Source organism: Cariama cristata, unplaced genomic scaffold, assembly GCF_000690535.1.
Source record: "Cariama cristata isolate BGI_N322 unplaced genomic scaffold, ASM69053v1 scaffold17581, whole genome shotgun sequence".
Lineage (NCBI taxonomy): Eukaryota > Metazoa > Chordata > Aves > Cariamiformes > Cariamidae > Cariama > Cariama cristata.
This window is the reverse complement of record NW_009597696.1, coordinates 1-24,082: the sequence shown is the minus strand read 5'-3', so window position 1 is coordinate 24,082 and position 24,082 is coordinate 1. Positions and strand designations below refer to the sequence as shown.

Below are 24,082 nucleotides of genomic sequence, written 5' to 3'. Positions count from 1 at the left end.
GTGGCAGCATTCACTGGCTCGAGAGAAAGGTAATTCAGACCGACTGAACCAAATCTCCATGCAATTGGACACATGTCAGTGTCCAATTTAAGTCACTGCTATTTGTAGGTTTTGATTATTGCCTTTGTTATTGCAAAAGCTGTCTGATCCACATCGTAACGTACACTTTTACTGAAGTTCTGACAGGAGACGGAGCATGGCATAAATCGTACAGTTCAAAACTGCTCAGCTCTTCCTGAGGCTAAATGATCAATTTGTTCTCCACTCCAGTTACTCCACAGTAAAATAACGCATAAAATCCCACATTCTTTTAAAGTAAGGCACTTTTAAAGTTTCTTCCCCAAATACCAAAAGCTTGAGGAAACTTAACTGACCTCACTCATTTCCTTATCATTCTTTTTCCAAAAATAAAACCAATTACTACTACAAGCTGAGTTACACTCAGAACTCACAATGCTCTAAATTAGGCTTGAGAACAGCCAATATGGCTTTCTACAGATCACTCTTTTGCTAAAACAGCTCAAACAGAGTAACTTACAGCACAGCGTGGCCTTTAGGAACAAAGATCATCACCACCTCTCATTCTCTGGCGTTTACTACTTAACCCTTGCTCTTTGCATCCTGTGGAAGTCAGGTAAAAGTTCAATGTTAAAGAAACTTGGTAGTTGTCTGTATACAAAAGCAAGAAATAAACAGGGCCAACAGCTGTATCCAACTCCACAGCTCTCAGATCCCACAGAAAACAGGCAGTTTTAATGGTTTGCTCTTTCACTGACAACATCCTGGAGACGTTTAAGTAGAACATCATCATTTTCCTGGCAGAGTCGCTTTGTAGGGGATTCAGTGTCACTATCAATTGTTATTGCTCGTTTCTTACTCCTGTGTTCTCCTTGTTTTATCATATTGTTGATGTCCTTCAAACTCTGCAATCAAGAGAAAAAAAAATCATGAGTTACTACAACTCCATTTCAAACTTGATCTGGTTTGCAATTATCCGAGAAGAAAAAGTTTTTCTGAACCTCTTTGCTGAGCGAGTGATGGATTCTACATAAAGAATTCTACCCCTCACCGCAAAATGAGCGACTAGTTCAATGAAACCTCACTACATTAGAACACATCCTAATTAGGAGATTAATTAACCCTCTCAAATTGACCCCTTTCAACCTTTTTGCTTTCTACCTTGGAAGGGCTCCCATTAAATTTATACAGTAGTGCACTTCGAGGTGTCAAGCAGGCACCGTTCTTGTGAGGCGAAACATAAAGAGAGTGCTGTTGAGAGATCCGTCGAGGAGACACTGGCTGTTGCTTAATGTTGGGGAATGGAGACAAGGGAGGGCCTTCCATCTGCAAGAGAGAACAAATTTGGATAGGAGCTGAATCCGAAGATATTTAAGAGGAGTAACTTCACAGGAGGAAACATTAATACACTTCCAGGTCTTCTTTAGATGATTTTATCCCATAACAGTTAAACAACAGATCAAGTATCCACCAAACAGCAGAACAAATTTATTTTCCAGATGCGTTACACAGATGCTCCACAGGCATTTGAGCAAGTGGGTGTTGCATCAATAAAAAGACGCTGAAACCAGGGTTGTAAACTGAACTGCATCTGCATTCATCCTCTTGAAAGGCTGTTAAAGCAAGCCCTCATACCATTACCTATAACTATTTGACTTCTGGAACCACACCAGGTGAATAACAGAACAAAATTATTGATGTAAGTTTAACTGTCAGGAAAAATGACTCTGTGTCTGATTATTAGATACAGCAAAATTCCAAAATACTTTACTTACTACATGATCCTGGTTTGTGATATCGTACTTCAGTGCAAATGATTTTACTCTTCCTATATAGACCTCATTGTAAAATTTAATAAGATCTCCTCTCTCCTCTGTTCCCGACTCACTGGAGTTCTCTGCTGCGGATCGTCCTGAGGAACTGCCAGTTTTCACAGACAAGTCTAACAATAACAGAGAGCTTCAGATTTCAGAAACAGCATAAGCAAACTGGGTGCTTCAGATTCAAACTTACAATATCCAACTGACAAGAACTCGCCCATAAATTGACTAGTTAATGAGATGAATTAACAAAATCTGCTTCAGACAGGAGCCAAGTGTGCTGCAGGTGGTCATGAACATTAGGAGGAGCTACAAATCGCTGCTAGCAGGCTAGTGGGTTACGGCTAAAAAGGCCAACATAAATCTTTGGAATAAAGATTGGAAACTTGGAAATAGCTGTAGCAAAAAAAATGTAGCACAATTGACCCCTTTTCCCATGCTTATTTTGGGGAACGGTACAAAGCCATTTGTTGCTCTTAAAACTAAGTTTGAAGCAGTCTGACAATTGTCAGCTTTCAGCTTCTGTGAGTTTCTAGTGATCAGCTGGCAAAGAATAGCTTTGTATTCAACTCATGTCTGCTGCAAGGAAGCCATGACACCATTTGTTCAGGCATATTGCAAAACGGCTGTTCAGTGGAAAAGGCTGCAGCCACACAGCAAGTGTATTTCTGTTAATGTTCTTTCTCCTCTAATTAAGCCAGACCGCTACTGAATACCACCTTCTATGCTTCATCCTCCATACTGCCAAGCAAAATGGGGCAACACAGAATAAAGCCTCTTGCAATCAGTGCACTATGAGACAAATATCAAAAGCTTCAGCCCATAGCCATAAGCGTAACTCCTCAGTATGTCTGCCTTGTGTCACAACACAGGCATATGTTCCTGTAAGCTGGTGTCAAAAGAGTGGGAGTTAATACTAGATAAAGGAGACACGAGTGTATTAACTGAAGAAAAAGACTAGCAGGAAAAGCAACTGAAGAATTGTAACAAAGTACGTTTGTTTGACAAAACACGAGCCCAGTGCCACTTCAGATGCTCTACGACATCCAGGAACTGTGGAGCTGCTAAGACAGGACGCTGAACCTACAGGAGATCAGCACTTTTCCTTAACCCCAGTGGAATCCTCCAAAGGCACTTAAATGTCTCTAATACTTGTTCAAGCAGTTGAATCCCACCCACAGTGGGAATTTACCACATGGAACAGTCATCTAAATTTCTGCATGCGTCCTGGCTGCAGATCTGCTCTGCTCACTGGTTTGTACATGGGCTTGTGATCTCTCAGTTTCCTGACATGTCACTAAAAACAGGCACGGCACAATTTTCATGCTTTTCTCAAATACTACTCTTATCCCTTTTCTCCTCTAACCTAGAGCAAAAAAAAAAAACCACAGCTATTTAAAAGAAACCTCAATATAAGAAAATGGTGGTCTCAGAGAGTCATCATTTTTATTTTCTGAAGCAAGTTCTCCCTATTTAAGCCTTCAGGATAGGTGATATTAAGAAAAAAACTCTGTCATAATATTCCAGGTACCATTCATCTTTGTTAACCAGTGCTGCTGTCTAGGAACTATGATATCACTAACACGCTAAGGAAATACTTCTATGTCGAGCAACCAAATTCAAGGAAACAAAATTAAACATTTTTTCCAGCTAGGAAGCATATTTTTCATATCTAGCACACAGGAGGGCTACTGACAATATGGTTTCTTTTTCAACAATACGTTTATTTTTCTTTAATACATTTAAAACTGTAAAACTTGCTTCACATCTCGTCATTACTTGACAGTTCAGTCCTTTAAAAGCCCACAAGTACATTTTCAAAAACAGCAGATTACTTTACTGTACCTACCTTCTGTCATCTCCACATCTTGGTTTGCATTTTTGCCCGACAGGACATCGGCAGAAGTACTTCTCAACAAGACACTCCTATAAACCTACAGGACACCGGGGAAAAACACTCTTGTCAAGGAAAAGAAGGAAGTCAGAAGACTAGATGAAATCCATCTGAATAAGAATGATGTAACACTGAACAGGATTTGACTTTTCCCTTATCAGCATAAACATTTGAAAAGCGACCCCTGTCTGAGGTTTATAGAAAGGAAATGCAAGACTATTTACTCACATGGCTGTTTGCTTGTGGTTGATTTCTGTAACTTTTCATTATGTCCTGAAAAGTTCTTTCCTCTTTGGTTACCTGGAAAAGAAAAGGCTATTGCAGACCAAGCGCAAGCAACAAGGTTGGGCTGTTCAGGTCTAGTCTATTCAATTAGCTTCCCTCTATACAGTTTTTTCCTATTACTATGAATACATAATTTTACATTTATGTAAATAACTTAGTTCTGGTGATGAGAATATGAAAAAATCAAGCATTTTTCTTGTTCAGGTATTCCTTTGTTTCTTAGCTACTAAAGCCTTTTGTTGCTTACGATGCTTAGAATTATTCCTTTTCCGACTTTTCTTCTAGTGACAATAAAAATTAAAGAAGGGAAATATTATTAAGTAAAAAATGTATTTGTAACTTTGAAAACTGGACCACTTAACTTCTCTAAACAGAAAGTGAGGCAATCCTGAACAAAACACTAGGCAGGTACATAAACACATGCAATTTCAGCTTTCTTTTGTACTTCGAAAGAGCTCATTTCTTAAAGGACTTTGTTTTTCAGCCATGCATCTGTAATTTTAATAGCAGAGGAGCAACAATTTTTGTAGTAGGAGCCAAGAGAGACTGTATCAAGGTCTCTGGCTAAATTGTCAGGTCTTACACTGCACTGGAGACAGCACTCAGAAGACCATATTTAAAAAAACCCAAACCAAACAACTGACAAACTACATGATAAAATACAGAGCACTGATTATTCAATGGTTTCGCTTTTCTACAGCTATCAGTACCGATGTCAAATGAGCCAAAGCTATGCTACAGTTAACAGCACAGGTACTCACAATGTGAACATCAGTTTCCCTCCACAGATAGTCTGTCTTCCTCAAAAGGTAATCCATCCCAAATGTTGAGAGAAGCCTGGCCTTAGTTTCAGTTTCCTAAATTTGTGTCTGAATCAGACTCCACGTCCATCGTAACCATCAGCTATCAAGTTTGAGTCAAACCAATATTCCAGTTTCATAATCCAACTTAATAACACCTTAAATCAATGCTGGCAAATTGAGTAAAAAATTAAGAAGTACAAGTAACAGGCAGCCAGCTCAATTCATCAACCTGAATCTTCAAAAGCTAAGAGGATTTTTGTGGAATAGAAACTTTCCATCTACACATAAGATTGTGAGCTCCTGCAGATTTTTGTGCCCGCATAATTCTGTAACTGTAATGGTGTTCTTAGTTCAGATTACATAGATCATGAAGATGGCGAACAGGATAGAAAACACAAATATGGGGCAATAAGATGACACAATGCTTTGTCCATGCTGACCAGTGCTCACTGTGAATGTGATCAGGAAGGGAAGAAAAATGCTCTCTTAACCAACTGGCTGCTTGATAGGAACTTTTAAGATTATGCAAAACAAGCTAAAAATATACTGGGACTTCATCCACTTCCTGGAAGGACTTTTCCCTTCCCTCCAGTAATATGACATAAATAAAGCAATCAAATTGTAAGCTGCAAACACAATTTACATTTTCAATTGACATAAAATTACCTGAATTTCTTAAAACTACATGTTACCTTTGCCATGATGTAAAAGGCACAGAGGAGAAGCTGGTCCAAATGTCTGTCCTTCATTAGATCAGGACAATGAACCAACGTGAATTCAAAGCATGTCCATATCTTCCTGCGCAAGTCATTAGAAACATCCAATTTTAGGCACAGATCACGCAAGCGCACACTTGCCAGATGATAAACCTGGAAGAAGACGACACACAGTAAAGAGTCAAGCCAAACAAGCTGCAAAACGAGTCTGCAAAAATGAAAGTCCTCAAAGTAGAGCTGTTCTGTATTTGAATAGTTAGTTTCTGCAAAATTTCCCCCCTCTGCCCAAGACAATGTCTTCAAAGACTAAGATGACAACTCTGTTCAATGTTGGATCTCTAATGCTTACAGGAAATCTGCTTAAAAACATTATGACTATAGCTTCTATATCTTATCACTCACTATAACAGAACAGTTCCAACAAGTCCAAAGAAGGGATATATGTTCATTATGATTAAGTATAATCTTACATTAGCAAGCTGAAGGATTTTTTTTTTTTAATTATTATTATCAAAAATCTCTCTCAAAACCCGAAATAACTATCAAGTGCAACATTAGCCTTCTTCCATTTATTTCAGAAGTTCTCACTTCATGGGTAGTAATTAGGCACATTCTTTATGTTGGAAAGCAGATAGAGTTCATTTTATTTTCACTTACTCTACTGAACAGGAACAAGAAAGGGAAGTAGGGAAAAACTATCATTTTGAATATGATGATCACTGTAAATAGACGTTCAAAATGTCAAGACAAATTTAAGTGAAGATTTTAGTTCTCCTTCATAACTAAGTGGAATATGTTGCCTACCACATAGTTTGTCAAATACATGGCTTACAGTTGAAGTATTCTCCAACTGAGAGTAAAGCTTTCAAAATGCAGTCCAAGTTCATGCGGGGCAGCTGGCTAATCAATTCTTAATCCATTCTCAGAGAGAGACAGACTGTCACTATCAAAATTAAAGAACCAATAGTACAGACATCAGATGTGGCTTACAAGTGTTTCCAGGAATTAGCTTCTGTATTAAGATTTACCTTAAAGATTGTTCAATGTAGAATTCTCTAGGTTTACAATATAGATGCCCTAAAATGGGACAACTTCCGAAAATAACTTCTCTAGTAAGAAAATAACAGCAAAAAACCCAACCTTCTAATATTTTTGAGAGATTAATTTTGGCATATATTCTTTACAGGCATTTACGCAAGTTATACCTGCCTCCTCCAAAGACCCCTTACACACTCCACATTGGAAAGAAAAGCAACTAGAAACAGATAATCTGAAGTTTCTCTGAAGCACATCCAGTTCTTAACTTACCCCTTAAATCCTTCATTATTTCAAGAAGTTCCTTCTTTCCAGAAACTTCTAGACTGTGTGTTACTCATCACTGCTTTTTCATCACTGCTTTCTGAGGCCTCACACCAGCAAGATCAGCACTACTGGGTAGACCTCAGAAAACTGCAGATGAGAATCTCCAGATGCAGGATCCGAAACAGTGCCGTTTTGAATGAGCAAGACATAGAAGAATAATCTAATTTCTGATATGTCTACCGCTTGCAAATGTGGGAGGCAGTAAAAATAGACAAGAAAAGTAAAAACTACTGGTACTTCTTAGGTAGTTATTTATAGAAGCTGCTAATTAAAAGAAAAAAAACCCATGAAACATCTCATGGGGAGACAAAGGAGGAAAATTGGATTCTCTGCAATGCCTGACATCTTTTCCCTTCTCCTCCCAGGCATAAGAACTGCTCATGCCAAAGGAAAGGTAAGTGAAGACTGAAAGGTAATGAAAACTGCACAAGGAGGCAAGTTTCAGCATGGCCATGAACAGCAGTAAAGCATGACCTCCTAATAAAGACACTTACCTTTCTGTAAAACAGTGCCAAAGATCCCGTTTTCTTTGGTTTGCTCACTGATGACAGATGCACTTCTTGTGCTTGATTCACCTGAGGGTGGGCAGGAACCTGAGCCTCTGTTGTCCAGGGCTGACCTAAGTTCATTGAAATGGGTATCAATGTGATCCCACCCATTTCATTTGCAATACCTGGAGATGAAACACACATTCAGAAATAAATGGTTTGCTCTCCTCATGCTGCAGAGTTAAACTGCACACCAAGAGTCTTTTTAGCATCCAGTACAGAAGGATCAGATGTCTTTAGTATGGAATGTTTGTGAATGAATTTATGGTTTGCAGAAATGATTAAAAATTACATTTCTGGTAATGCTTAAAGGAAGAACATGAATGTGAACAATTATTTCTAAAACTATCTGAAAGTACAAAGTTTACAAGAAATCACAATTTCTGTAGTCAAGTGTTCCACTCTTTTGGGGGAGGTGGGCATTCCCTTTTTTTTTTTTGGTATTATTCTGCAAACCTGACAGCACATCGTCTATAGTCCTCAATATTTTCCTCAGTAGTTGAAATCTCTTGCTGAAAATCTCCTTAAACAAGAAAAGGGGAGATTTTTTTCTTTTTTATCTATAGACCCAGTTTTTAAATTAAAAAAGGCTATAAAACTCATTTCTTATGTACTATTTTCTGAAATATTCAAGCACCACCCAACTTCAACAGAACAAAAATCCCCCACTATTTTGCTAACATTAATACATAGCCCTTATCCAGAAATTTCAGAGCCTTTTAAGACTATAACAGACCAAAGTTAAGACAAACAATAGTACATCATAATTGGAGCTGAGAACCAAAGCATCGCTTAATCCATGGTGAGGTGTAACTGGAAGAAGCAAGAACTACACAACGTTGTTCACAAGGAGGTATCTTAAGGACACTTGTCAGGTATCAGACGTTTCCATAGAAGTAGATGTCAGTATAAACTTAAGCTTTTTTTTTTTTAAATAAAGTGGTACATGTTCTTTTAAGAAAGAAAAAGCAAAACATCTTCAAGATGCATGGTCGGTCTAAGCCAATCTTAAGAGCAAGCAAAACATCTAGTAGGGAAGAAAAATGGGAAGAATTCGTACCATGCAGTGGGATAGTAACCTTCTGTCCTGTTTTTCCCGGTACTGTAGCTGTTGTCACGGTCAGTACTGTTTGGTCAGGACAAACTGACAGATTTTCAGCAGCAATGCTTGATAATGGAGCAATTGTCAACTTAGTTCCTTCAGTTAAAATTTTCTCCATCTGCATTTCTTTGGGGCTATCATCTCCAAAGAGCCTTCTCTTAGCACTTCCAGCTGTAGGAGAACTGTAGCGCTCATGAACTGAGATTGGTGACAACGGCTGCATGTCTAATATGCAAAGGAGAAAAAAAAAACAACAAACAAAAACCCAACCTTAAGAGGAGCAGCTCAATAGGAATACTTCTCCACAGGAGGGGGAAAGGCTAACCTTCAAACTACAAAGCCAGAGTACAAGAAATCACTTCTACTTAAGATCTAATCTCACAGTTCACTGTTCCTAGGCAGTATGAAGACGACCTATAGTCTGTCTCCTTTTATTTTGTAGTCACCCCAGACAGCTGAGTTTCACAATCAGGTACCACATGGAAGACAAGAGTAACCACGCTAATTTGCAGAGACCGAGGAATACACAGGATTACAGATACTTACTCCAGTCTGCTTAGCAGATTAGTAATATTTGCAAGTGCCATTCCTCTGAACATACTCCTCTACAGGAACACTGACCACATTCCCTGGATATGCTGTCTTTTGTATGTTCTGGCTTTTATACTCTTTCTAAACTAACCCCAGTCAGAAGCCTCCACCTTCACCCACCACCTTCATCCACCCCTGGTTCCTCTCAGGCTTTTCTGTTGCTTTCAAACATTTGCTCCAGTAGTAAGACTGAAGTACACAATACTAATTTACTGGCTTCTGTTCCACTGGCTTTTTGCACTTCTGCTGAAGTCTGCCAGCCATGTGTGAGGATACCAGTGACAGCAGTTTCCTGTTTCCCACAAAGCAGAAACCTTCTGGATAAACTGGTCAGGTAAGACTGACGGGAGACCTTAATTCTAACTCTGCCAGGATGGTTTTCTTGGTACCAGGGGCAAATAAACATTTCCAATCCCCACCATTTTTCATTTGAAGTTAGGAGGAGTGTTTGGTACCAGATTCTCATATACAAGATAAAGTCTCACCCAGCCCTACCCATATGTAAGACACCATCTCCAAGTTGCTTTCCCTTCCACCAAACAACTAACCAACCATAACATCTACAGCAACTGCTTATACATCTCTTTCCTAACGAGTATTTAAAAACCAAACAGTCTGGTAATGCAATTTGCCAGACAAACACAAAAGGAGACAAAAATCACACCACCAATCAGTCCATAGTACACCAGCAAGAACCTATGGACTACTGTTTGGGATACAATGAAAGCAGCAATTCCTAACTAGGGAAGTATGAAAAAGCAACAGTAGTGCTGCCACTGCCTCTTCACCCTCACTGTCAAGAGACAGTTCTGTGTGATACCTAGGAACCTGCAAAGAGCAAGGCAGTTCTTCAGAGCAAAGAATACTACAGACAAAGTATTCTCCTCCCCTCCAGCAAAAGTTCTGTAGGAAGGTGGAATAAATGCAGCTCTGTCATTCCATTTAAAAAAAGTCACCTAAAATCCAGTCAAATTCACTGAGAACAAAAAAAAAAAAAAAACCCACACCTGGAAAAATCTGAACCGAGAGTACAGTAAGCCATCAGATGACAACTCACCCGAAAGTAAGGTAACCCTTGCATCAAAACAGCAGCAAAACCTGCTCCAGTTCAGAGGTGAAGCATTATCACCAACGTCTGCTGCCAGTAAGACACAGCAATGGTTTGACGGGATGCATCTAGACCTTCCCTTGATCAAATAAGAGGCTTCACAATTCCGAATATTTAATTCAGATTCAAGATTGTTTTTTGCAATTATAAAGAAGTCTAAACCCCCTCTCCCCAAATTCACACATTCAAATCATATCAGAAACCTTGAACATACCCCGTCTTAAACTCCCACCAAGATCTGTTCGAACCTCTTTTACTCGAGGATGAATTATAGGAGATATTGGCATCACAGGCAAATGCCCAAGTCCACTTCCTCCATTGCTTGCTTCGAAATTACTAGGCAGTATTACCTGGGAAATAAGAAATGTCAGTGTAAAACAACAAATAGATTTCCCTTCTTTGTGCCAATTTATTAACAGAAGTTTTTCTGCAGCAATTGTCTCATTTGAATGGTTTTCTGTATAAAACAACATTAGGAAAAAGAACATGAATTCCCTAATAAAAGGAAAATAGGCAGCATACTTCTTCACAGGTTGGGACCTTGTTTTCTGAGGCCTGGAGGGCATTCCAGAGTGCAGAGTCCTGAGTCCAGGCAAGACTCTCGAGAATTTGTTCCTCGATGCTGTTGAGGTGCTTCACCATGTCTCTTGAAAGTCCTTCCTCAGACCGAATCAGTACTTCAATTACCTAATGGTAACAAGACACACACAAAAGCAAAGTCATATCGCTCATGCTTAACACTATCATATCATTATCTATTTCAAGATCCCATTCAAAAGTTCTCTTCAACATAGAATGCTCCAGCCTCCTCCTTGTGTCTTTGTCTTCCCCAACTCTTTTCTGATCCCTCTTTTTTTAACCCCCCTTCCCAAAGGCGATCAGGAGTTGGAAATGGACAGCAAGTGTCCCATCAATGCAGAACAACCCACTCCTAGGGTTGTGGGTTTTTTTGTGGGTTTGTGGGTTTTTTTTGTTGTAGTTTTTTTTTTTTTTAAGGCACACTCTCACCATCGCTAAGCCTGTACAGAATGAAAGCACTAAACACACAGCGCTCACCCAGCATGTGGAGCACACCTAGGAAGATACAAGCAGGTATATCTGCTTAGGCTGGGTACGTGAGAACTCCAGAATTTAAGCTTTTCTTCCTTTCAAACAAGTAGCCCATAACGAAAAGGACTGAAAACCATCGTTTTAAAGTTTCTTTTAAGAAAAGGTTAGAATCCTTAACAGGTATAGGCTGGGGTTGAAAAGAGTTGGAAGGGCTCTTGAAATATCATACTCCATCCCTATGCTCCAATGCAAGATCCACTTGTTAATTCATGTTATTTCTGACAGAGGAACATTCAGCCTGTTTTTCTAAAGCTCCAGAGATGGAAAATGCCATAACACTTCCCTGGAGGACTTACTGATGTGTTTGTTTATTTATGGTACAGAAACTAAGCACCCAAAGAACAAGTGGAATAATAAACATCAGCACTCTTGTGTGAAGTTTTTGCAATGGCAATTTTTTTTTCCAAGTAAGAGTGCTATAAGAATGTTCACTGAATAGCAGAGAAAATTCAAATCAAACGTAAACCTGCTCCACAAAGTTGGATCTGCCCCAATGCATCTGGTATTGACATAGGCTACCAACCAACAGCCACAGCAATATTGACAGATTTGTTTCGGTTTCACTACTGCCCTACATCTGAGGATTAAAGAAGGAAGAAGGGAGAACAGAATATAAAACAGCTTTCCCAAAGGGTTCAATTCTGTTGGTTGTTATCATCTAAACAGAACTACTTCTGATTTATTCAGGACTAACTGCAGTAAGCTGTTACATATCTAGTAAAAACAGAAGGCATACAGATAGATGATAAAAGTATCAAACAAGTCAAAGAACAGAAATTACACTGGAGGCAGGGGGGAATGAGGTTAAAAAGAAGAGCAAAAATAGAGAACACTCAGCGAAAGAGATTTTATGTTCTGTTATATAAAACAACACAGAGGAGAAAAGTAAAATTTAACAGAGCGAGCCTGTGATAAATAGTAGTAGCCAAAGGCAACAAAGAATATTACTGCTATTTTACCACTAAAAAGCAGAACTATAGCTTGCAGTCAATAAGTAGGAATATCATTAAAACATATGCTTGACTGCTTTAGTCTACTAAAAGTGTCTATATATGAAGAACTAAAAGTTTGTCAACAGAACGCTACATTTAACAAATACAAAATGGTTTTCTTGCTTTACATTTCAGCTTCAACTCCAGCATTACACATTCCAGGTAATATATTTAAGGACAGCCAGAATTTAGAACAGGCATAGTACACATTAACATCAGTCCTCCTCCTACCTGATTACCTAGGAAGGAAGAGCATCATCCTCTAAGACTGTCAATGCAGTAACGTGCCATTTTTAACACAGATCCAGTCCTAAGACAGCATTTATTTACCTTATAGAAATAGAATGGCCTGAGGTCAAGAACTTCAATGATCCAGGGAAAGGTACGAGGTGAGCTATATGCGAAAAGCACAATCTCCAAGCAGCATGCCAGGAGAGAGCGGTGAAACACATCTTGTTCCAAGACAGCCTGAAGAGATTACAGAAAATGTCAATGATCTGAGGTTTGGGAAATAGAAGTTTCAATTTTGTGGCACCAATACTACATAGCTTATTGCTGGAGAGAAGAGCCCCTGCTTTTTTCTACCTTCCACGATCTCCTCTTTTTACAGAGGAGTTTAGAACGGTAAAGACTAGACTAACAGCACCAAAACTATCACATTTTTCATACTATGGCCAAATGAATTGGCCTCCTTATTGTGAATCACAAAGCAGAGCAAATGCATTGCTGTCTAACATGAAGTATCGATATTGTTAATTGGATAAAGAAGAGAATAAAAATTATCTGTCCATAAAGTCATGATTCTAGAAGGCAACACAAATTCAGATGGTTAGTTATGTCAGAATTGTACCATTTTTAATAGCAGTAAAAACTACATTTAGGCACCTCCCATATATTTCCCTGTTTTTAATATTAACAATATCCATAGACTGCTTTACTGCAGACTGCTCTGTTCTGGAACCATCTGAAGATAACCCCCTAGACACATTTACAAAAAGTGATAGCCTCTTTTGCCAGTTCTTTACTTACAGTCAGATCCTTCCCATGTAGCTTTCGTGTTTCTTGCACCATTATAGTCTCCAAGATTTTATAGTACAAGATCTCTGCCAGTTTTAATCTGTTTACAGCAAAATCTGAAATATAAAACCAACAGAGGTAAGCCCAATGCCATTTGCACAAATGGTCTTAAGGCTAAACTGACCAGTACTCGTCCTTCTCCAAGAAAATGGTGCATGTGTGTGTGTTTGTATAGACTTTGCATATCAAAAAAGTATGTTCAGAAATGCACTAGTGACAAGAACAGCACAAAATTGTAGAAATGTTTTAAAGGATTATGTATTTTAATATTTCTAGTGATGTAATTTTGCAGACAGTTGCAATAATTTTCCTATTTGTATTTCGTTTCCTTTAAATTTTAAAGGTAAGAAGAATGCAAGATTATAATTTTTGTTAAGAGCTGCTATAGCTTCAATGCTGTCTTGGTTATCTCATTTTGAACTGCAACTTTGGTTTTACTCTGCAATTAAGTTTTATTCTTCACAGTGTTCTGCTTGACAGCAACAGTTTTCTATTTAGGTATGTTCTGGGTTAAAAAACCAGCTCTGCTGTATTAAATACTTAGACAATAATATTTATATGCATTTCATTTGCCCTGGTTTAATATTCTGAAACATTCAACGCATTTCACATCCATACCTATATGAGATCCTGGCTGTTCATCTGTTGACTGTGTGTAGCTGCGACAGAATGTCTCGCCCATTTCTTTCACTCTGCTCATAATGCTTTCCATAGGGTTGCGTGCACAAGACCTGAAGGAGAAAGCAGAGAAAGCCTTGTTTGTATAAATAAATATCCAGGTTCAAAAAAAACTCTCTAAAAACAAACAAACAAACAACACCCAAATAAAAAGAAGATAAGCTAGTTATGCTGAGTTTTCCTCATCAGGCAATAATCTTTATTACCATAGAGAACAGAGGAAAGTATAAAACATACAGGAATATCGTTTCCTTTTTTCCTTTCCTAACAGAGTTAAGAGAGGCTACACAGATTTTGGAACAAATGCAGGAGAAAACATGAGATCACACAAACCAGGCACGGTTTGAGGGAGTACAGGAAAGCTTTCAAAGTGAAGAGTCAGCACCTTTCAAAAAATACCTTATTTACTAGCAAGGCAGAGAGGAAATAGGAACTCCACACAGTCATTATCATAAAAAGGGGCCAGAGGATCTCTCTGTCTGGAGATGCTCTTTCTGAATGCTTCCAGATTTTCCAGCAATTCTGTATTAGAGGATGGTGACTAGTGTCAAATTAAGATGCTAAACTATTTTAAAAAGCTGTGTTGAAATAAACTATGGTTTCATTGAACAAAGCCTTCTATTTAACTTCAGAGTTATGTTTCCAAGGAATTTTAATTTGAAAGGGAAAATATTCAAAAGCATACAATATCACACATAGTCTAAACCACAGTTCTTTCAATTTCTCCTAATCAGACAGTAGATATCCTAGTGCTTGCTGAATCCCATATCCAAGATGAGCAAAGTACCCAACGTGTTTCTTGTCAGAGGTTTACTCAATTCTTTTCCCCGTTTTTATCTTTGCATCTCAACAGACTGGTTTATTACTTGAACATACGCATTTTTGATTAGAGTCTGCAGACATGTTAATGTTTTAATTGTGTAATATAAACAATATCAAACAATCTGTAAAAAAACAAAGAAACATTCAAACTAGAAATGCATCTTGCTGAGCATTTGTAAACTTCTAAGAACAAGTACTAGGAAAACTTTAAAAATATACGTAACTCCAAAGATGAGAACTAAAAGTAATATTTTTCATCTATTTATGAAAGTTGCTTTAAAAAATATTACTTTTGCACTTTAGATATTAAGTGCTAATATTAAATGTCCATTCTGATTAATAAAAAAGTATCTGGAGACCTTACAGCAAGGCCTTAATTTGCATGGACACTAGTCAAACACCCAACAGCTTTACAGGTATTTACAATCAAATTATTGCTTTTTATGAGCTATGAAGCAACACTGATCTACCTTTTACTGGTAAACTATTTTGTTTATACTCATCTGCTTACGCACCAACATTTTCACATGCATTGCACTACAGCCAACGTACACAGTCATGTGTCCAGGAGCCAAAAATATAGGTTGGTTTATATAACTGGGACTGTGTCCTAGAAATGGTGATCATGAAAGACTGGGGTTACGTTCAGTACTTCTTACGTTCATATTACTATGATTTCCCAGTATCACACAGCAGCTATAAGTGCTGAGCGAGAGGTTCTTGACTAGGGATGCTCTAACTCCTGCTGGGACGCCTGCCTGAGGACAGGCAGCATGGCTTAGGGAGGAAACCAGTAGCTGAAGCATGCTCAGGGAACGGCCTCCGTAACAACCAGAGAAGTGGAAACCATGGCTGCTCCTATACAAGAGATCAGCATTGACAATAATTACGGTCACTGCTAGGCTTATACATATACTATAAAGTTAGATTAAGATATCCTGAAGTAGTATGAAGGAGAAATGGGGAGCCTTTAGGCTGCTTTTAGTCTTACCTTCCCAGCTCTTTAACACAAACATTTTAGCTTGTTGACTCTAACATTTCCATCCTCTCCAAAAAACTCTGCCAACATAGTTACTGTATCTTAATTGAGCCACACTTGTTTAAAATTTAAAAAACAAACAACAAAACAAGAAGTGTTTGGCTTTCAAGCAGACAAACAGCTAAATTAACATTAGCAAAAACTGAAGCTACATTAATACAATTGTGGTAACAAGTCGGGGGGCAGGGGGTGTGTGTCTGTTCAGCTATCCTGCCCAGAAGATGCAATCACCTAGAAAACAGAAGATCCTTCAACAAGAAATAATACAGGAACACAGACAAAAATATTCTGCACCAAACAAAAAAAAGTCAAATTTGAGCAAGAAAGCTGTCACAAGCATGAAAAGATGAGTTTCTGTTTGTATGTGAGCAGCTGCAGTGGATGTACTTACTCAAAAATAGTTACAAGTTGTTCACTTGGCGCGTTTTTCAATCCAGCCACAATGTTCTGCAACCGGCTCACGCTTTGTGTAGCTGAAGCAACAGGAGTGATGACAGCTTCCTTTTCTCGCAGGTATCTTCTTCCAGTCAGTGGAGTTGAAGGTGCAAATGACCTCTTCTGCCAGACAGAGAAAAATAATAAACAAAATCAGTCAACAGAACTGTTTCAAAAAACTTTCAAACGAGCATCTCCTGCAAAATCCCTCCAAAGAGTAAAATGACACCACTAGTACGCTACCTGAAGGCTGCCATCAAACCTGTGATCTCAGAACTGACTAAATATCAGTTAAAGTTTTCCCAGGACTCCATAAATACAAAATATAACAAATCTTCAGGCAGATTAAAATTAACGCGAAGGTTTGGGGTTTTTTTAAATAAAATATAGGAAAATGAGACTTTAAATCTTAAAGCCTGTAAATTTTTAAGCTCACCTGAACATTGAAAAATACAGGGCAAGGAAGAGAAAACATATGTTTCCATTCACAGTCCCTGAGTGCGTTAGTTGGGTGACACAAAGAGTAGGTGGCAGAGCTGTCTAGGAGACGGTGACAGGAAAACGTTTTTTGGGAAACGCTGTCCTCGTAGACCTAGAGCCTGCCCTTACCCAGAGGATGATGTAGCACTAAGCAGATGGGGCTGTGTTGACTGCACTTACCTATTTGTGTCCTGCTTTGTGGAAGTGATACAATAAAGTATTTGGTTTTGAATTAATAGAAGCAGACTACATCTTGAAGATACAAGGCAAATAATGAGGAAATGTTAAGCCTGCAGTCAGTACGCATAAATAGCCATGAGGTCATTATTATACTACAAAAACTAAGTTCAAAATTGATGAACTCATTTCAAACCCCTTCCTTGTCTTTAATTTGCCTAAAAATGATGAAATACTTATATTTGGGAGGAAAAACTAAGCCGTATGATTCATTTACATCAGCACTAGCATCTTGCAGTAAGCATTCTTATTTTTTGATCGACATGCAAATCAAAAAGCATGTGGTTCTTTCACACAGTCAGTATCATTTTTTTAAACCTTATACAATTTTAAAAAGTAATCAGTGAAGTGTTTTCCCACATGCCAACTTCATTAAATACATTTTATGTTTTTAAACATATTGACTCTGTTTATAAGCTACTTTTTGTAATGAAGAGTTAGACTTTAATAGGTTTTATTTCTTGAATGTTATTTTCCACAGAACAGTACACAAGTTGACTTTTCCTGACCTAAAAAAGGAAGTATCAGGAAAACTAATAAATTAATCTAGCGTAAAGGTTTCATCGTATTCCTATGGGTATAAAAGAATTTTGAACAAAACTGTAAGACCTATATATTTAGGTATTAACTACTTATTGATTTTTCTTGGACAAACACCAGACTACACACATCAAAGTGTTCTCATCCTGTTTAAGGAATAGTTATTTACTAAATTCCACAGGAAAGAAGACATCACCATTTCTCCTTAGCAATACAGCATCCACTAAAGCCTGCAAATGGTATTCATCATCCTCCTCTCAGGAAGAAGTTCAAGAAATTCAAAGTCACCTCAGTGATTCAAGTAGCGTACAAGAGTGGAAAAACTTGAAGGACTACTTCAAGCAAGATCAACATGCTAAATGAATCACCTTTTCAAAATGTTGCTGAAGATTATACTCCACATGAGCTCTTGCTGCCGTTTTCCCTACTGGCACATCTGCAGGAAATTTTCGAGGAGTGCCGATTTCTTCTTCAGCATCAGCTCCTAGGAAAACTCTCTCGTCGAAGTCACCCACTGTCAGAACGTACTCTTCATACTCTTTATTCAGTGCTTTGCTGAAACAGAAGCCCAGGTTTTATATCAAAGGTTAAACTGCTGAAGAAACAAAAAAGATGCCAGTGGAGTTGCGGTACATAACCAAAGCCAACATGTGTTCAAAGCATTTAACGCTTTCAGCAGCAGTGCTACTCGTAAACAAAACTTCAGCACCCCAAGCAATCTGCCTGCAGATGTCCCTTAAAACTTCCCTTGTTCCCTCAAGGACTGCTCTTCCTCCTAAGTTACCACCAACGCTTAGCTCTCAGTAAGAAGAGGAAAAAAAACCCAAACTTTGCTTCCATCCCAGCTGCAAATAAAACAGTTTGGAAGTACTCAACTGATCAGAGATTAAATCTTTGTATACATGGAGCACATTAATGGTAGCTGCATTAAACTAGCTACATTTGATTTCTAGTTTTGCCAATTCGTAGCCTGTAATTTTCATAATGGTACAGAGGAAGGGAAATTTAAGAGCTAGCTGCTTGGGTTCAATTTCTGAAATCATCACTGACATACGGTACCAAACAAATCTTTCGTTTTCTTTATCCCAGCTAATCCAACTGTAAAACAGGAACGTTGTATCTCACAAAGGTTGCAAAGCTTTAAACTCACACTTGGGAAGCAGGATGAAACTTTTGGATAAAAATCAGAAACAGTTCTCACATTTTTCATGATATATGAATGCTATATGAAATATCTTTTGCCTGCAAAGCATCTTAGCAATTCAAGCTACCACTTAAGCATGTAATGTTAACGGAACATAACAATGTATTCACGATGCAAGTGATGCTGTGGTCCCACAGGAAGCTTGACTGTATCACAGGATCACCTTCCCTAGGTCTTTTAGAAAAAGTAAGGGTCTATGAAAAGTTTGGACAAAGAAACAGAGAGCCTTCCATGCTTCCTTTAGATGTCAAACTACTTACAAAAGAACAGGGACTACTGTATTATTCCACATGACAGTATTATTAAAGTAATACTATTAATTTTTAAGTAGAAATACTAGGAGAAGTTCACTGCTTCAAATGGATCACAGCAACACCGTTTTACATCCAAATTTGAGTGTTATCTACCTTGTTAAAACAACTGAGTCTTTGCTCAAAATTCTCAAAGCAAACCAACAGTTAAAAACTCACCTCTCAAAAACAAATTACTAGGTTTTTTGAAAAGCTAAAACCCCCCACACTTTAAAGGAGTCAGAACAAAGCAGCTGCTGTTCATATTTTGCATTTAAATTAGCTTTCAGAAGTGAATTTAAAGAGTTTCTGAAACAACTATACCTGCCTCCTACAGAAACACTCTACCTCTTTTTTGTGGTTTTGCAATTGTTGCTTCTTTTTCTTTTGAGTGCTTCTGTTGCATTCACAGATTTATACACTCAATTGGAGAGTGATAAATGAACCTAAAGACTTCCCTACTCGGCTATAATATTTGAGGTGTGTATAGAAACACATCTGTGAACTTCACAGTCAAGGTTTTGATTTGCATTAGATTACTCAAAGGTTACAGCTGCCAGAAAATAAGGGCAAGCACCATAAAACCTGACATTAAGGAAGAAACTCTGGAGCTGACCTCCTGACATCTGACACATCTCAGATCCAGAAACCATTTCAGCCAGATAGCAGCTTTCATTGTCAAACAGCTAAAAAACATTAGTTATGTTAACATAAAGGAACAAGAAAATCTGAGAGTTAGCATTCAAAGGTCCGTATTTTAGAAATGAAACCAAAACCCACGATTAAGAACATAAGCTGTAACTTACTTATTTTCTGTAAAATTGCAAAGATCCAACAGACATTCTCCTTTTAAGATCTAAGAATAAAAAGCAGAAATATCTTACATAATAAAATCAAAACTGTTCCAACTCTTAACAATGTGAGGGCATGATGGTTTTAGCCAAAAATTAAATGGGATTCACAAGCACAACTGCACTTGGTTTTGCCTAGGCCAAAGGACTACAATGCCATTAGCAAGCCAAACAGATGAGGACAAAGCCCAATTCTATCCAAGCTCTAGACAAACTCACTCTTCAGAAACAGTACTGCTATTTAACATCTGTTCCATTGGCAGGTTAGGGACTGACCTGATGTACAACTACACAGAAACTTCCACAGAGCTTGGAAAAAATTTCCAGGATCAAAACCAAGCAGAACAATTTGTACACCTGTAACCTCAACCTCTTCCTTCCAGAACATTTTGCTCAACTCGAAGACAAGTATTAGGACCCTCGCCATGGTGACAGTTATCCCATAAAATTATTTCACAGTAAGATTACTTTTTTGCCTGAAGAAAACATTAGCATCCATGATTCAGTTTCACACTGCCAAGAAAGGACAGCAAAGATTCTCCACTGACATAAAAAGCCAAAACACTGGGAACCTTACAGCACACATCATTAGAAGTGAGAGTAAATTCTGTTCCTGCTAAAATACATACAAAGACAACCTGAACCTGTCCAGGTTCATTTGCCTATATTTTCCTGCAGAACCTGCAGGATTTAAACAGCCTTGAGACCATTCATCTGAGCACTACCATGCATTCTTAAAACTAGTAAGAAGTACCTTCCTATCAAATAGTTTTGAAATGTACGGTTTAAAGTAGTGTTCCTTTATTCCTTTTGCCTCTACTAAAAGCCCGTCGTGCAGCTCACAGAGTGTGGCAATGATGCATGGAGGATCTTCAGAGGTTTTGATCTCTGTCGTGTGGAAGTCTGCTGGTAAGCCTGAGAAAAAGGTGGGGGGCGGGGGAGAGAAAAAAGACAACCAGCATTCAACTTAATTTAAAATGAAACAAGAGAACCAAGTATATTTAATTTTAAATAATCTGTCCCCACCATACCTTTAAATGATGGATTTAGCAAATCTCTTCTGTTTGGACACAAAAGGGCATTTGCAAAAATCAGGTCCAAGCAGCACAGAAGCAAATGATAGGAATTTACTAAATCATCTCCAATCATACGGAAATTACCTTTAAGAGACAGCACATCACGTCAAGCAACACAAAAGAAGTTCATAACTCGGAACGTATACAAACCATGCAGCCAAAAAAAGCAAGCCTACCCTTCGTGTACACAAAGAGAGTCCAGCAGAAGTTGAAGAGATCTCTAACACCACATGGCACTCGTCTATCAATGAGGAAAAGGTGGGGAGAAGTCAGTTTTCAGTTCCAGGAAGCTGAAGCTCCTTTTACAGTACAAATTTTATGCCATTTCCTTACACAAAATAACAGTCGGAGACACTGTCTATCTTAATTTCACACTAAGGCACAATCTAAGCTACACATTCTTATTTCAGCTTCCGCTGACTGACAGTCTCCTATGTCGCTCCACAGAGTGTTCTTGCACAGCATCTGCAACCTTCCGACCCTTTCTGAGCTAACGGCTGCCTTCAGCCTGTGGCCCTGGCCACGCTATTTTGCTGGTGTCACATCTCTAACAGAACCCTCCCGCAGCTGCAGGTGGTGAGATACCAAGGGCCATCTAAATTCCAGCGATGGTTCTTCCTAAAGCATCAGTCATCCCTTCAAAAAAAGCAACTACAGCTTGTGTTACAGCACATTTGCTGAATCATTTTTTGGAGTTGAGATTATTCAAAACCACACAGCTGAAGACCAGGGAAGACATTATTCAAGATATCCCACAGAGAAGCTAAAGCTGTGGTTACACTAATGAACGCTGCTTCAATGAAGGAATGTTAACAGAGCACAGGACAAAATTCCTCCCAATACGCAACGACACCCACAAAGCTACCTGCCATACAGGAAGCGCTGTAGCAGCAGATGTGGAGTGTTTTATCAGAACAGTTATCCCTGCCTCGCATCCAGAGGCCACATATGAGCTGGCAAAAATACCTTGCACGACCCAGCTCAGCCCCGTCATCATTAAGGTTATACTCTCACTATAAAGCTACCAGACAGACGGTCGCACAGTCAGCGGGGACCATGGACAAGCTCCTTTAATTAACACAGAAGTTCTGCGTTCATCTGGAAGACGACACCACCAGTTACCAAGTCTGCCATAAAAACGAATGCATCAGCTGTAACTTTCTTCCTTTTGCTTGTTACCACTCATCTGGCAATCATGTAAAAAATCCCATAACCCGGAGGTCACTGTGGATGTAATGCCGCTTCGTACGGAGGGATTATGTCACAGCACCAACTACCTCAGTCAGTACTTTGCCAGGACAAAATATCCCTGTGCTATTTAAGTAATTTCTGCTAAACGTTTTAAGTGTCGGTCTTGCCGTATTTCAGGCTAATCCATCTCACTGTACCTCTCCCCACCACACAAAGACATTCTCACTAAGGGCCAGTTTCTGCATGTTACAGTAAAGGGCGTTAACAGCCACTGGATGCAAAGCTCTGCTGATACCAGCCGTACCTCAGCAAGATTAGGGATGTTTCTGCATTCACTGCAGTTCTGAATCAAGACCACAAAGAGGCCCTATCACTTTGGAACTTTACATAACTTTTTAAAGCACAAATAATGATCTCAATTTTCATACATCTGTATTAGGTATAGCCCTTTCCAGGGAAAAGTCACATTAAATCTCAAAAATACCTCTGTTTCCTGCTTCGCTGTGGTTTAGAAGTTTCTTCGTAAGGGTTTTGAAATATATCCAAAAATATTGGTTCAAACTTTTTGAAAATCACAGTAGACACTTCAAAATTTCTCTCCAGCCTCTCCACTCGCTCTCGGAATTCCTGTGGTAGATTTGACATGTCCATCCACTTCTTCATTTTGCTAAAAAACTGAATTAAGCTTAAAAGGAAAAAGAAAACTCTGCTTTATTTTGAGCTTTAACTAACTTCCTTTATTCTGAAAATTTTAAAAGGCCAAAATGCAACATACTTACTTCTTAACGACTAATTTGATTTATAGGTCTACCATTTATTTTGATAGACTCCCAAACTATATATATCGTAAGCTTTCCGCCTTTGATCACTTTGTTTTTTTTCTCCTTGACTCTAAGGCACAGGCATGGAAACACTAATTTTATTTAAAGGCTGCCAGCACAGCTAGGACAGAGCTAGGGGAGGGGCAGAAAGCAAAGAGCACAGCCCTGCGTGGCGTGGGGGCGAGAAGGCAGGAGAGGCAACAAAACCACAAACAAGAGTCTATGCCTATCAAAGTTACCTACACAAAAACCCGTTAACTGTAGGTGTAATTACATTGGCAAACCCCTCTCCGCAGTTCACCTGAGGATAGGTCTTTAAGTGGAATGAGAAACATTCCAAGGTCTCTCATCGCTGGTCAGAGCTACAGCGGCAAGTGGAGCTGCCTGCCAGAAAGCCCCACAGTCCAGAAATGTTTATGTGATCAGAAATGTTTATGTGATCGCACAGTTCTGAGATCCCAGAACGCCGTCGGACATGGTCAGCACCACTACACCCAGCGATTTGGCCTACATCCCGAGTCAGACACGAGTCTTATCTGGATTGCTAACAGAACAGGCAGAGGTCTTGTTTGCATTTCAATTACATACAAAAAGAAAAAGAAATAACTGGCGCGGGTGGAACAATTGCTGGTCCGACGTGGGTGGTTTTTCAAAGGCTTGAAGTTGAAAACGACGCATTTGCATCTTAATTCCATTTTTAACACACGAGGATTTATTGCTTTTATGCCATTACCTCGAGACATGCATTCTGCAGCGCTTGGAGCCGTGAGAAAAGGAGCGGATACCGGAATTAGCGGCTTTAGCGGAACAGGGAACGAGCAGGCGTCTTGCCGGAGCAGCCGCCCGTTAGCCACGGCCTTCAGCCGCCCGGGAAAGTTCACCTGAGTCTGGCGGAGCGCAGGATCCTGGTCAGCGAGACGCCGTTCCCCTCCATCAGGCCGCTCCCCACGGTGGGCACCAGGCTCTTGCGGCAGGCGACGTAGAGGGCGCAG

At 39.0% G+C, this 24,082-nt stretch overlaps 1 protein-coding gene across 1 annotated transcript; it reads right to left on the bottom strand.

The window, feature by feature from the left end:
- Nucleotides 1–654: 654 nt before the first annotated feature.
- Nucleotides 655–24,075, bottom strand: RBL1 (retinoblastoma-like 1). Its single transcript, XM_009709010.1, has 21 exons — nucleotides 23,972–24,075; nucleotides 22,754–22,954; nucleotides 21,255–21,319; nucleotides 21,034–21,162; nucleotides 20,757–20,917; nucleotides 19,958–20,007; nucleotides 18,026–18,212; nucleotides 16,357–16,523; nucleotides 14,045–14,157; nucleotides 13,379–13,482; nucleotides 12,680–12,817; nucleotides 10,770–10,934; nucleotides 10,462–10,597; nucleotides 8,507–8,773; nucleotides 7,393–7,517; nucleotides 5,513–5,689; nucleotides 3,961–4,032; nucleotides 3,688–3,772; nucleotides 1,794–1,960; nucleotides 1,180–1,344; nucleotides 655–923 (listed from the first exon to the last, which is right to left on the bottom strand). The coding sequence occupies exons 1-21, from the start codon at nucleotides 24,022–24,024 to the stop codon at nucleotides 753–755; spliced, it is 2,898 nt and encodes a 965-aa protein (XP_009707312.1). The 5' UTR covers nucleotides 24,025–24,075; the 3' UTR covers nucleotides 655–752.
- Nucleotides 24,076–24,082: the final 7 nt, after the last annotated feature.